The 15,117-nt window shown below is 46.3% G+C and overlaps 1 protein-coding gene across 1 annotated transcript; it reads right to left on the bottom strand.

The window, feature by feature from the left end:
* Window positions 1-4,702: 4,702 nt before the first annotated feature.
* On the bottom strand, window positions 4,703-6,688 carry LOC125103000 (uncharacterized). Its single transcript, XM_047734753.1, has 3 exons — window positions 6,168-6,688; window positions 5,198-5,343; window positions 4,703-4,827 (listed from the first exon to the last, which is right to left on the bottom strand). The coding sequence occupies exons 1-3, from the start codon at window positions 6,686-6,688 to the stop codon at window positions 4,703-4,705; spliced, it is 792 nt and encodes a 263-aa protein (XP_047590709.1).
* Window positions 6,689-15,117: the final 8,429 nt, after the last annotated feature.

Here is a 15,117-nt window from a genome sequence, read left to right as displayed (position 1 = left end):
GGGCTCCTCAACCATTAGCCAGACCTGGAAACCTTTGGCTTAGGCCCCTATCCCCACATCCTCTCTCCCTGGGAGTGCAGGGTCCTGAGGGCAGAGCCTGGCCCTTCTCCTCTTTCTCTGCTCAGTTTTTTGGGAGGTCATCAGCTTGCGGGGGGGAGCTTTGGAGAGAGGGACAGAAGAGCGCCCATCCTCATGGAGAAGGGGAGCAAGGGCAGCTCTCATGGGCAGGGTTGGAGAGTAGTGCACAGCGATGGCCCTTAGCATCTGGTCCGAGCACACTGCTCCAGGGGAGTGTTCCCAAGCTTTGGCACGGCAAGAAGCTATTACCCACACTTTCTCCTGCCCGCATCATTTTCCAGTCCCTCAGTTTCTTACCGAGTTTCCCAGGATTGCCTCCCAGGTGGGGCTTGAAGTTCCCAGAAAAGGGGGTCTCACAAGTTATCTGCTTACTGGATGACAGGATGTTTTAAAGGCCTCCCTTGCTTTTTCTTGGCAGGGGGTCATGGGGGGGCGTTGTCCGTGGGCTGTGATGACCAAGACAGTAGCCATGTTTAAACACGTCACCTCAAACTACTTTGCTGGAAGGATCCAACCAAGGCTTCAGGGAACAGGAGGAGGAGCTGGGTCAGGACAGAGGGACAGAAAGCGGACAGGCCCTGCTGGTGTGATGGAGCTGGTGGCCTCAGTTGTGGCTGCCAGCAAGACCCAGCCCACCCCTAAGTGACTTAGATCTTCCACAGATAGCCAGGATGTGTCCCTCAGTTCCAGATAAAACTATCTCGTTTATTTTTCCTATCAGTGGCTAATGTGGCTCAGAATTTGACATTATGTATTTTAACCTACTAGACCCACACTGTCTCACACAATAGCCACTAGTCATATATGGCTGTTGGGGGCTTGAAATGTGGATAGTCACAATAAGATAATACTGTGTGGGTAAAAAACCCACTAATTCTGAAAATTTCATTCAAAAGGAAACAGACTATCTCGTCAGCATTTTTATATTGGTCGTGCATAAAAATGATAAGATTTCGGATATATGGGGTAGATAAAATATTAAATTTAATTGCACCTTTAAAAAAAACTTTTTAATGGCAGAAAATCTGAAACTACACAGACTTGCATTTGTGGCTCCAAGTTCTATTTCTATTAGACATCACTCAACTAGAATCTTTTTTTATTGGTCTCCTACATCAATCTTGTCACATGAGTTTCTTAGTGAAATATTGAAAATTAAATGCCAAGATTGCAGGAAGCTGCGCATTGCCCGATCCTATGAATCTGGTATCTTTATGATATAATCGATCTGTAGCAAACCTGTCAGCCAGGGTGTCCCGATGTCACCCACAAACTTGTGATGCCTGTGACTTCGTGGGGCTTTTGGCGCCCAGGTCATGATCACTGGCTTACTTGGAACTCTGTTGTCTGTGTCTCTCAGCTAGCGGCTCGGCCATTTCTCCCACTGCCCAGGCAGCAACCTACACGTGGGACTCCGCTTCTTACGTTGTCAGCCTCTAACCCCAACCCCACAGGGGTGAAGCTCACGATGTATAGAGTGCCCATAAGCTGACAGCAGGGTTGAAGCAGCTCAGAAGGGGGCTCGGGTGCTGGCCCCAAGGGGAGACCTGGCTCCATGGATACCAGCCCCAAGCCCAGAAATGAATGTGAGAAGATGTGGACCTTGAAAGGTCCTGGCAGAAGCAGACACTAAACCATTTCCTAGAGATGCTGGCCACAACAGCCCAAGACTTGTAGGGCTTTCTAGGGAAGATGTATCTCACCCAAGATAAATTTTTAAGTAAAAATTACTGAGCACAGGACAAAACAAACTGGTGTGAGACAGAAGCAATAAACCCAAGGATTTACCATCGGTGTGCCATCCAGCTGGGGTAGGGCTCTCTGAAAAGGGACTGACGTGTTTAAGTTGTTCAAAGAGATGAAGCAACCTAACTCCTAAAACACTCACTGGGAAAATGACACCATAAATCCTTGAAATGAATGATGTCGCAAGTGAAGTTGAAAAACACAATAGAGAAGTGAAATTAGATACAACTGAAGAAAGTGAATTGTTGCATATCCTCTGTGGGTTTTCCTGCTGGTTAAATAGCACCCCTCATCTCTACTGATACTTTTGGCCATCAATTCTAATTTGCCTGAAATTACATTTATGCCAATCTTACAAGCTTCATTGAATAACATGCAGAGAAGTGCATAAATCAGTTAATGTTCCATTTTATGAGTTATCACAAGCGCATGCTATCCATCAACCACATGGAGAAGATTAATAACACCTCAAGGTTCCCTCCTGATACCTCCGTTCATCCCCTTCCCTTCCTCCAAGGAAACTACTCGACTTCCGACAACAGAGGTTGAAATATAGCTAGAGTCTTAACACTTTTTCTTTTTTTTTCTTCTCACTGTGCCTCCACATGGTGGAAGAGACAAGTTAGCCCTCAGCGGCCTCTTTTAGAAGGGCATGAACCTCATTCATTTGTGCTCCACTCTCACGACCCAGGAGAAGGGTTTTGACCCAGGAGAAGGGTTTTGAACGGTAGGAGGAGACACAGTTCAAATTCCTGCATCTGGCTTCTGAGATTCATCTGGTGCCCTGTAAAAACTTTGTTTATAGGCTGTAGAGAATTCTAGTATCTCGAATTGACCACAATGTATCCATCCACTCTAGTCTTGACAAACATTCTGGGCGTTTCCAAAAGTTAGACATGTACTGTGATGAATGTTTCTGCTGTGGTCTGAATGTTTGTGTGGCCCCAGAAAAGTATGTTGAAAACTTAATGCCCAAGTGATGGTACTAGGAGGTGGGGCCTCTGGCCTCTGGGTCGTGAGAGTGGAGCACAAATGAGTGAGATTGATGCCCTTCTAAAAGAGGTCGCTGAGGTCTAACTTGTCCCTTCCACCATGTGGAAGCGCAGTGAGAAGACAGCCCTGTGCAATCTGGAGAGGGCTCCTCCCCAGATACTGAGTCTGCTGGTGTCTAGCCCCTGGAACTGTGAGAAATAAATTTCTGTTATTTGTAAGACACCTGGTCTATGGCATGTTGTTATAGAGGTCCAAATGGACACAGACAGCTTCTGTGAACTTTCTTGTAACTATGCCCTAGAGCACAGAAACCCATTTCTCTAGGCTCTATTTGGGAGTGAGATTGCTGGGTTGTAGGGTATAAAACACTTCAACTCTGACCTGTCGAGCCATTCATCATCCAAAGTAGTTGCTTCAATGTACACTTTTTAAAGGCGAGGTAGACAATGTCCTGTGTCACCTCTTTGATAATACTTGACATTTTCAGACTTGAAGTTTTACCTAATCTGTGGCTATGTAATGGTATCTCTTTGCTTTAAGTTTACATTTTTCTCATTCTTAAAGAGATTGAGTGCCTCTTGATAAACTTATTGGCCACTTGGAGTCCTTGTTTTATGAAATACCTGGTCAAGTCTTTTGCCCATTTTTGTGTTAGGCTGTGTGTTCTTCATATAGGTTTGCAGGAGGACTTTATGTGTTCCAGATGAGTCTGTTGTCAGGTATATGTGTTGCAAATATCTTTTCCCACTTGGTTTGCCATTTCACTCAAAATGTTTTTACAGTTCCCTTTTTTCAAGAAATGCAGGTACCTAATTTTGCCAGGATCTCTTGTTGAAAAGATTTCCCCAGCTGTCCTCAGCACCATCATAAATCAAGTGACCATATATGTGGGTCTGAGTCTGGATTCTCTTTTCATTAGCCTGTTTGTCATTCCTGTGTAAACACCATTTTTTTTTTCTTGGGTGCTGTGGTGTATTAAAGTCTTGATATCCAGGACATCCTATATTGTTTGTTGTTAAGAGGGTCTAGGTTTTTCTCTGCCCTCTGCAGTTCCATATGGATCCTGGAGGCAACTCATTAAGTTGCAGAACAAAAAATGAAAAACACCTGTTGGAGTTTGGACTGGGATTGGGGGGAATCTATAGAATAATTTATAATACTGAGTATTCCAATCCAAGAACATGCTAGATCATCTCTCCACTTATTTAGGCCTTCTTTAAAGCTCTTCAGCAAAGTTTGATAGTTTTATGGTTTTCTTTATGGGGCCCTGTATGCTTTTTATTTTTCCTTGGGTACTTAATTTTTTGAAGCTATCGTAAATACTACCTTTGGTTTTTGTTTTTAATTTCATTTTCTATTAGTTGCTGGTAGATGGCCATGCCATTGACTTTTGTATATGAATTTTATATCCATAGTCTTACTAAAGAAATTATCTCTTCATTTCCAATACTTAGGTTTTATATTTCCTTTTCTCCCCTTACTAGACTCTCACTGGTTCCTCCATTATAAAATGGAACAGAAGTGGTGTGAGCAGGCATCCTTGTCTTACTCCTGATTTCTGAGAAGACATTCAACAAACATTTTAACACTTAGTATGATGTTTGTTGTCAATTTATTGTAGATAGCCTTAATCAGATTAAAGAAGTGCTTTGCAATTTTTCTTTTCCTAGAAGTTGGGTTTTTTTTTTTTTCCTCCTCTGGATCTTAAGTTCTACCAAATATTGCCTTTTTGGAAAGATGCCCCTCCATCCTGGGAGCTATTCAGAGTAGGTACTGGTCTGAGATACCAGCTAATTCATTCCCCAGTTTGTGGTCTGCTCCAGCCACTTGCCTAGCAGAGCTACTTCTGATCTCTGGGGAGTGTTTTATTTCTAATTCTGGGAGACTAGGGCTGGGGTGCAGGCAAGAGCCTCAGAGCTGGTGGAGCTTTGGTCCCAGAGCTGCAGGGTGCAGGCCTTCTCACCGAGCACAATTTCCACCACCAGCCTGGACTCCCGTAGCTCACTACTCCTATGGGGAGTGGGGGTGGGGGGTGAGGTTAGGAAGGGGGCCTGGGACCCAAGGGTGATGGTATTTGGGGGCCCGTTGACCAGTTTTACCTCCAGCAGCCTGCTGTTTGGAGATACCCTGAAGGCTGCAGGGTCCTTGTCTGGCTCCTGCTGGCCTGTCCTGAGGGAAGGGAGCTCACAAGAGCATAGGCAGCTCCGTGTGCAGCCCCAGAGAGCCCCCCGCCCCACAGCTCAGGCGTGCCTCTCTGGTCCAGCCCAGTGCCATGGGGCGAGGCTATCCTGGGATCCCTTGGGGTCTGGGAACTGGCCATGGGCAGGCCCCCCTGGGTGGTGCCAGCCTGTACAGGACATGGGGGGCAGGTACAGCCTACTCATCAGCACAGCCCAGTAGCTCCGACAGCCACTCATTTTCATGAGGTAGACCTCCCGGACCCATCCCTGGTTCACAAAGCAGATCCCGAAGTCCACCCAGCTGGTGGAGAGCTGCAGCTCGGGCACGGCCACATGGGGGACAGAACTTGGAATGTGGGGCTTCATCCCCTCCATCCGGGCTCCGGGCCAGGGTCTCAGGGACGCTGGGCCCTGCTGACCCCAAGTCCTGACACTTCGGAGGAGCACACAGGCAGGAACGGGGCTGGCACCAGCATCTAAAACCAGGGCTGTTGGGGGTCTGCGCTGATAAGGGGTCCGGAAGACACTATCTGCTCTCCCTCCACCCCATGTCCCCTGCCCTGATCAAGCCCTGTGGTTTCTCTCCCTGGTTAGGCCGACCTCCCCTTCTGCCCCCATCCCCTGGGGGCCCAAGGCCCAGCCCTCTGCTCCTCCTGGGCTCTGGGCCATCTCACGTCTTCCCTTGGCCTTAGGCCCCACCTGTGCTCCCACCTGCCCAAGCTGCCGGGGGTCCCCCCACATCTGCCTCAGGCACTGCCATACACACCTTATCACCTCAGCCTTCCCAACCCCCGAGCCCCAGCAGGCACCCAAGGACCAGGCTGGAGGGCCTGCCTGGTCACAAAAGGATTCTTCCTCCAGCTTCCCTAGAATCCACCCCTTAGGCTATTCCTTTCTGTTTCTCGCCTGGACTTTCCAGCTGGGAGGCTTCATAGGCCGCATACCTCCTCTAGGAAACCTTCCCTATTTCCCACCCTCCAGCACCTCACCTGGTTCTGTGCTGAGACAGGTAAGGAAGGATGACCCTCCTCTCTCCAGGGAAAGGCCTCTTCCGGGGCAGACCAGGCCCTCGGGGCGAGGGCTGGGGCTCCTCACTTCTGAAGACCCGGTGGGGTCTGTCCCCCTCTGACCCAGGAGAGTGGAGTCGGGCCCATTTCTGTCCTCTCGGACATGGGGCGCCCGGGACTGACCTGAGTGGTCTGGTTGGTATGCTCCAGGAGCAGGTTCTGAGTGAACACCATCTCCTTCTCCCCGCTGGTGCGCTGCTGAATGTCCACCCCGGGCAGCGTCTGGTCAGCCGGCAGCTTCTGATAGGAGAGCAGCTCCAGGGACAGCGAGAAGGACACGTTCACCTGAGCCACGTGAGCCAGCTGGTCACCCGAGGCTGCTGGAGGCAGGCGGCAGCTTCCCCTCCCCAGGGAGCTCTGGCCTCCTTCCCTCCATGGCCCCCACTGCCCAGCAAGGCCCCAGTTTGGCACCTGCCCACACCCAGCCCACAGGGCCGACCCAGACTGAGCCAGCCCTGCCCGGCTGGCAGCCCAGCGTCGCTGTCTGGGGCATTCAGTCCACAGACATGGTGCCCTGCTCTGTGCCCGGCACCTGGTAGTCTGGGGGACGGGACCCTGCCTGCCCTCAGGAGATGAGGATCTCGAGTGGTGACTACAGGCAAATTGCCCTTTACCCCTTGGCATGACCAGTGCTTCGGGCAGGTCTGTCAGCCAGCTACTGCCTGTGTCTTTAATCTGAGGACAGCAAGGAGACCCTCTGATGGGTTGTAGGCAGGGGGACATCCAAATCAGCTTTGCCTTCCTCGGAGGTCACTCTGGCTGCTGTGGGAAGGTGGGCCAGGGGACACAGGAGTCAAGGGGCCGAGGTGTAACTTGATCCAACAGGATGGGGCTTGGACGTGGGACTTCCACACAGATCGGTGGATTGAGCTCAACAAATGTACCTAATCTATCTGTTAAAATACAGATTCCTGGGCCATGGGGTCAAGAGCAAGTCAAAAGTACAACCAACTGTAAGACCCTTTATTACGACTTTGAAAGATTTAAGGCTGTGCCTCCTAGACCCTTTCAACCAGATCCAAGAGGGTGGAAATGGGCCCAACTCCACTCTCCCAGCTGGTTTATCTTTTTTTTTTTCTAAATTTTATTTATTTGAAAGACAGAGATCACAAGTAGGCAGAGAGAGAGGAAGGGAAACAGGCTCCCTGCTGAGCAGAGAACCTGATGCAGGGCTTGATCCCAGGACCTTGGGATCATGACCTGAGCCAAAGGCAGAGGCTTTCACCCACTGAGCTACCCAGGCACCCCATCCCAGCTGGTTTACTAGAAGCTTCTGGGCAATGTTCTATATGTGTGAGGTTCAAAACAGTAGCCACTAGCCAAATATATATAGCTAGAGTCTTAACACTTTTCAAGAAACAGGAAAGGCCGAAAACGAATGAGTTAGGTATTTCAATGTAAGAAGTTAGAAATAGGATAAACATGTCCATCAAATACACAAAGAATGAAATGATAAAGAGCAGAGAGTAATGAAATACAAAAGCAAATAAGGCTGAAAGTTTGTTATTTAAGAAAGATTAATTATGGAGACATGGAAAAACCTCTGCCAATAAGAATTCTTTAAACAGAGGGAGGAGAGAGAGAGAGAAGGACAAACAAACAAACAAACAAACAATATTAAGAATTAAAAGGGAAAGAAAGGGCACCGGGGTGGCTCAGTCAATTAAGCATCTGCCTTCAGCTCAGGTCATTATCTTGAGGTGCTGAGATTGATTTCTGCATCAGGCTTCCTGCTCGGTGGGGAGTCTGCTTCTCCCTCTCCCTCTGCTGCTCCGCCTTCTTGTACTCTCTCTGTTTCTATCTCTGTCTCAAATAAATAATAATTTTAAAAAACTTTAAAAAATTAAAAGGGAAAGAAACTCCTCAAGAGGTCAGACACAGTCCGACATTTGGATATACTGTGTGGTCCAGCAGTCCCCCAACTGGGTATATACCCAAGAGAAATGAAGCATCCACTCACACAAAAACCTGTGTGCGAGTGTCTACAGCAGCACTTTGTGTTTTTGTTTTGTTTTTTAAAGATTTTATTTATTTATTTGACAGAGAGAGAGAGCATAAGTAGGCAGAGCAGGGGCACCTAGGTGGCTCAGTGGGTTAAAGCCTCTGCCTTCAGCTGGGGTCATGATCCCAGGGTCTTGGGATGGAACTCCGCATCAGGCTCTCTGCTCGGCAGGGAGCCTGCTTCCCCCCCCCCTCCTCCTCTCTCTGCCTACTTGTGATCTCTGTCTGTCAAATAAATAAATAAAATCTTAAAAGAAAAAAAGAAAAACAAGTAGGCAGACCAGTAGGCAGAGAGAGGGGGAAGCAGGCTCCACACTGAGCAGAGAGCCCGATGTGGGGCTCAATCCCAGGACCGTGAGATCATGACCTGAGTCGAAGGCAGAGGCTTAACCCACTGAGCCACCCAGATGACCCTGTTTTTTTGTTTAAGATTTTATTTATTTGACAGAGAGAGACACCGTGAGAGAGGGAACACAAGCAGGGGAGCAGGCAGAGGGAGAAGCAAACTCCCCACTGAGCAAGGACCCCAATGGGGGGCTCAATCCCAGGACTCTGGGAGCATGACCTGAGCTGAAGGCAGCTGCTTAACCGACCCAGGTACCCCCATAGCCGCATTTTAATAAGAGCCTAAAAGCAGAAACAACCCAAATGTCCATTATCTGCATAAATAAAGTGTGGTATATACATGTGATAAAATATTTTTTGGCTTTAAAAAAAGGGGGGGATAAATACTCACCCTGCTACAACATGGACGCATTTTTGAGAACTGTATGCTAAAAGAAATAAATCAGTCTTAAAAGGCCACATGTGTGATTCTATGTATTTTAAATGGCTGGAACAGGCAGATCCTCAAAGACAGAAAGAATAGTGCTCGCTAGGGATAGTGCTGGGGGGAAATGGGAAAGGGTGGAGAATGGGATTTCTTTTGGCAGGCGATGAAAATGCTCTAACCGGTTGTGGCGATGAAGATGGAGGGCGCTTGTGATGAGCACCGGTGCTGTATGGAGTGTGTAATCATCAAATTCTACAGTTGAAACTAGTATTAGGCTACATGTTACCTAACTGGAATTTCTTTTTCTTTTAAGTGATTTTATTTATTTATGAGAGAGAGATAGCGGGAGAGGGAACACAAGCCAGGGGGCGCTGGAGAGGGAGAAGCAGGCTCTCTGCTGAGCAGGGAGCCCAACTCGGGACTCTACCCCGGGAACCTGAGATCGTGACCTGAACCAAGGGCAGCCGCTTAACGACAGCCACCCAGGCGCCCTCACCTAACTGGAATTTAAATAAAAACTAAGCTAAACTGGGGCGCCTGGGTGGCTCAGTGGGTTAAGCCTCTGCCTTCAGCTCAGGTCATGATCTCAGGGTCCTGGGACCGAGCCCGGCATCGAGCCCCACATCAGGCTTTCTGCTGGGCGGGGAGCCTGATTCCCCCTCCTCCTCCACCTGCCTCTCTGCCTACTTGTGATCTCTCTCTCTCTGTGTCAAATAAATAAATAAAAAAATTTTTAAAAACCTAAGCTAAACTAATTGCACAACTCCGTGAAGACACTGCAAACCATGGAACTATGTACTCTAAATAGGTTAATTGGGTGGAATATAATTACATATCAAGAGGGGAGTTAGTTTAAAAAAAAAAAAAATAGCAGAAGGCAGAACCTTGAAGAAGCAGAGAGCAAGGGACTCTCCTGGGCAGGAGAGCAAATTGTGCAACATTTCTGGAGGCCAGTTTGGCAATACTTGCAAACATTTAAAATGTGTATACCCTTGGACCTGAAATCCCCCTTCTAGGATTTACTCCAAGGGGATCATTACCCCAATATGAATGTACGTGGACACAAGGATGTTCACTTCATCTTTGTTATGTTAAAAACACACTTTTTATAAAAACAACCTTTAAGTCATCACCAGGAGCCATTACAGTTCTGAGGAAGTAATTGATACAATTTAATTCTGACAAAGTAACTGATACAATTTACGATAACGCTCTGTATTTCCTGGCATGAATGGTGTCAGAGGCATAATGTTGTGGGAGGTAAGCAGTTTACAGAACCACATGTAATACATCCAGTTATATAAAACTTAGACATATATTTATACATAGAAGAATTTTCATCAAAATGTTGAGTGATTTCCACTGGATAGAAGATTTTGAGGAAATACTTTTAAAAATTTTTTACTTGTATTTTTCTATTATGCTGGAAATTTTTTTAAAAGATTTTATTTGAGAGAGAGAGAGAGAGAGAGAAGGACCAGGGGGAAGGGGCAGAGGGAGTAAAAGAAGCAGACTCCCAGCTGAATGGGAAGGCCAATGTGGAACTTGAGCCCAGGACCCTGGTATTATGATCTGAGCCAAAGGCAGACACTTAACCTACTGAGCCACCCAGCCACCCCCATAATAATGGAAATTTTAAAAATATATGTGCATGATGCTTATAAGATGTTAAAGCTATTCCCAAAGAAGAGAAACATTAAAAAAAATTTTTTAAGGAAAGAAGACTAAAAGTTAAGTTCCACTCATCAAGGAATATACAGTCCAACCTTACACAAATTTCTCCAGAAGACAGTGAAAGACAAAATAGTTGTGAAATATTTATGAGGCTTGTAAAATCTTGATAACTACAAGGGAACAGCTTAGGACTATTTAGAAATGGAAGAGTGCATCTCATTCTCATTCATGAACAAAGATGTAAAATTTTAAGCAATAAATTACAAATAAAATCCAGCAAAATATAAAAAAATGAAAATATATTCTGACCAGGTTGAATTTATTCCTGAAATTCAAGATTGACTTAATCTTATAAAATAGGTTAACGTATTTTGGGCGCCTGAGTGGCTCAGTTGGATAAATGGCTGACTCGTTTTCAGCTCAGGTTATGACCCTGGCGTCCTGGCATCAAGCCCCGCATTGGACTCCCTGCTCAGCGGGAAGTCTGCTTCTCCCTCTCCCTCTGCCCCTCCCCCATGCTTGTGCACTCTGTCTCTTTATCTCTCAAATACATAAACAAATAAATCCTTGGAAACATAGATTAATAGGGGTGCCTGGGTGGCTTAGTTGGTTAAGCCACTGCGTTTGGCTCAAGTCATGATCCTGGAGTCCTTGGATTGAGTCCCACATTGGACTCCCTGCTCAGTGGGGAGTCTGCTTTTCCCTCTGACCCTCTCCCCTCTCATGCTCTCTCTCTCTCTCAACTAAATAAATGAATAAATAAATAAAAATCTTTTAAAAACAGATGAATATATTTGACTGCATTAATGGAATTAAAACTATCATTTACAAATCTAACATCCATTAATTTCAAAACAACTCTTAGCATAAACTCAAGAAGGTGAGAGAATTCGTTTAACCTAATGAAGGGCATCTGTGATGATATTCGGTGTTAACCTGACTGTGCTAAGGGATGTCCAGGGAGCTGCTGAAAACATTATTTCTGGGTGTGTCTGTGAAGGGGTTTCCAGATGAGATTTAGCATGTCGAGGAGTGAAGAAGAGGGCCCTCCCCACCTCCAGTCCAATGAGCCCTCTGACATAGGCACACTGGATTCTCTGGCCTTCAGACCGCACGGGGATTTACATCAGGGCTCCTCAACCTTCCCGCCTTCCAGCCTTTAGACTTGACTGGATTACACCACCAGCTTACCGGGTTCTCCAGCTTGCAGGTGGCTGACGGCAGGGCTTCCTGGCCTCCATAGCCATAGGAGCCGAGTCCTATAAGAATTCTCTTGGGGCTCCTGGGTGGCTCAGTCTGTTGAGCATCTGCCTCCGGCTCAGGTCATGATCCCAGGGGCTCAGGTCATGATCCCAGGGTTATAGGATCGGGCCCCACATCCAGCTCCCTGCTTGTCGGGAAGCCTGCTTCTCCCTCTCACCCTGCTGCTCCCCCTGCTTGCGTTCTCTCTCTGTCAAATAAAATAATAAAATCTTAAAAAAAAAATTCTCTTGTCTCTCTATGCATCCTACTGGTTCTGTTCCTCTGGAGAGCCCTGGATGATACATTGTCTCTATAACACTGTGCAACAGAGATTGTACTCAGTGGTAAAATGTTGAAAGTGTTTTCTTTGAGATCAGACACAGGAATATCTGTGTTCTCACTGCTTCTCTTCTGCAGCTACTCGACATCCAAGCCAGTGTGCCAAGACAAGTAACAGAACGAGCATGTTGAAATGTCATCATTATAGTTGCAGATGATATGAGGGTCCCTGCAGGAAGAGTTTAAAACTCTGTGAATAAATGAGGGATGCCTGGGTGACTCAGTTAAGTGTCTGCCAGGGTCCTGGGATTGAGCCCTGCACTGAGCTCCCTGCTCAGCAGAGAGCCTGCTTCTCCCTCTCCCTCTGGCTGCTGCTCCCCCATTCTCATTTATGCATGCACTCTCACTCTCTCTCTTTCTGACCAATAAATAAATAAAACCTTTAAAATAATAAAAATAAAATAAAAGAAAAAAGAAAAAATAAAATAAAATAAATATAAATAAAAGAAAAAATAAAATAAAAGAAAAAATAAAATAAAAATAAAGAAAGAAAGAAAAAAATAAAATAAAAAGAATAAATGAAATGAAAGATACCACTAGCAGTTCTCCACGCAGATTTCCAGTCCAAATCCACACACCGTCTGTGAAGATCTTGGGAGCTTGTTAGCCAAGGAGCAAGCCTCCTTTCCAAGTCCAGGCCCAGAATGGTACCCAGATGGGGAACCTGTCCGGTCACCAGAGGACAGCACCAAGCAGTGCCCTTATTAGGCAATTTCTGGAAGATCGTGGAGTATGAGAAGAGGACTTCAAACTTCAAGTTTCACCAAGACAGTGACCTTAGGAAGGGTTACAAAACTCTGTTGAGGGGTGTTAAAAGTTCAACATTATATCAAGTTTTTGAAAAGACAGGAAAGATCTTTGATGGAGCTTCTCCAAAGCACAGGACAGCCTTACCCCTGCCACTAAGTCGGGGTATGGGGGTGGTGAGTGAAACTCAGTTTAGCATCTTTCTTGTCCTCATGTTTCCACTTAGGTCTCCAAGACCCGCGGACTCATCCTCCTGAATATCACCGGGTTCTGACCTGTTCTTCCTTTCTTGTTGCTGCCTCCATGTGAGCAAGCATCTAGGAAAAAAATTATCAACTTGCAGGAAAACAGTGAGTGGGAGAACATTGTAGGTGACACCCCAGAGTGCATTCAACAAAATTCGCATCCTAAGAAACCCTATGGAACAAACAACCCATCTTCCGCAACGAATCATCTGTGAGGAAAAAAAAAAAAAGATGGAAGGAGAACCCGCAGACGGAGGGAAGCATAAAAGGACAATCAGCTGATCACAATGTGTGCGCATTTTGGAGTCCAGATTCAAATAAATATTTATGGCATTCATGAGACAATTGGAAATTTGAATACTGACTATACTAAGACATTCTTTAAAGTTTTCCTTTAGGTTTCATAATGGGGTTGTGGTTGTTTTTTAAAAAGGTGGTTTTTTTGGGATGCCTGAGTGACTCAGTCAGTTGAGTGTCCAACTCTTGGTTTCAGCTCAGGTCATGATCTCAAGGTTGTGGGATCAAGCCCTGTGTCTGGCTCTGCGCTCAGTGGGGAGTCTGCTTGCCCCTCTCCCTTTGCCGTTCCCTCCACTATCCCTCTCTCTGACTCTCTCAATAAATAAATAAATAAATAAAAATCTTTTTAAAAAAAGTTTATTTTAAAAAATTACATAGTGGGACGCCTGGGTGGCTCAGTTGGTTAAGCAGCTGCCTTCGGCTCTGGTCGTGATCCCAGCGTCCTGGGATCGAGTCCCACATCAGGCTCCTTGCTCATCAGGGAGCCTGCTTCTCCCTCTGCCTCTGCCTGCCATTCTGTCTGCCTGTGCTCGCTCTCTCTCCCTCTCTCTCTCTGTCAAATAAAATCTTTTTTTTTTAAAAAAAGATTTTATTTATTTATTTGTCAGAGAGATCATAAGCAGGCAGAGAGGCAGGCAGAGAAAGAGGAGGAAGCAGGGTCCCTGCTGAGCAGAGAGCCCGATGCGGGGCTCGATCCCAGGACCCTGAGATCATGACCTGAGCCGAAGGCAGCGGCTTAACCCACTGAGTCACCCAGGCGCCCCATAAATAAAATCTTTAAAAAAAAATTACATAGTTATGAAATGATGTAGCATCTGGAATTGCTTCAAAATAATAATAAAGTAGGGGAAATGATGCATGGGAACGTGTGGCTGGGTGGGGGTCGGGTCATATGGGCCATGGGTGGTGGATTTGGGAGCTGCTTGATGGGTCCAGAGGGGTTCATTATACCATTCTATCTACTTTCATGGATTTTCAAAGAAATCTCCACTAAAAAGCCTTTAAAATTTTAGTGATATAAAAAAGAGAAATTGGTTTGAGCAAGACTAAGCATTCTTTTGGGAAAACATGAATATTTTTTGCCAAACCCTCTAAGCGTGTACAAATACTTAAAATGTAAAGTGTTTCCTAGGCTATGGTTTGTCAAAAGGTTATGCCAGCAAATTAACATTTGATTCATACATAGATATGATCCTATATTGCCAATGTCACAAAATTAATATAGTTTCACAATTTCATTTTTCAAAATGAGACCCCGGTTTAAACAGAAGCACACCCTGAGCACGTCCTTGCCCTGTTCCCGTCTTCCAGTAGCTTCTGGTTGTCCTCAGCCACTGACTCACCACTGAGGAAAGGCCACTGACTCTGCTGTTCACCTCCCTCATTCACCTGGATGAAGAGGGGGAGCATGGAGACTCACAGGGCATGGGACCCAGGGCCCAGTGGAGAGCACTCAGGGAAGGACCATGCCCTGGGGTTCATCAGAGCCAGGAGAGCTGGGTCCTGGATGCCTGTGGTCAGCCTCTCTTTAGACTGGAGACCAGCAGTTTCCTGTACCCTTTGAGGACTGAGCTGGTGACCAGCCTGAGTGCTATGACAGCAGGGCCTGGCTCAATATTGTGGTTTTTAATCTTAGGAAGTTTGGGGGTTCTTTTTTCTCTTTTCTGATTTTGTTTTCTTCAAGAGGTTGATTTTTTCCTCTGGAGTCAAAGACTAGCTCTTGGATTATTTATCTT

This window comes from Lutra lutra, chromosome 1, assembly GCF_902655055.1.
Source record: "Lutra lutra chromosome 1, mLutLut1.2, whole genome shotgun sequence".
NCBI classification, from domain to species: Eukaryota; Metazoa; Chordata; class Mammalia; order Carnivora; family Mustelidae; genus Lutra; species Lutra lutra.
The sequence above is the reverse complement of the archived record's forward strand: the minus strand, read 5'-3'. Positions and strand labels throughout refer to the sequence as shown.

Excerpts from the sequence above, each read along its gene's own strand:
- LOC125103000 (XM_047734753.1), bottom strand. The coding sequence starts at position 6,688 with ATGCCAAGGGGTAAAGGGCAATTTGCCTGTAGTCACCACTCGAGATCC. Across the intron at positions 5,344-6,167 it reads GTCAGTCCCGGGCGCCCCAT|TTCTGTCCCCCATGTGGCCG; the intron begins GTCCGAGAGGAC and ends CCACATTCCAAG. Across the intron at positions 4,828-5,197 it reads CTACTGGGCTGTGCTGATGA|GAGTAGTGAGCTACGGGAGT; the intron begins GTAGGCTGTACC and ends CACTCCCCATAG.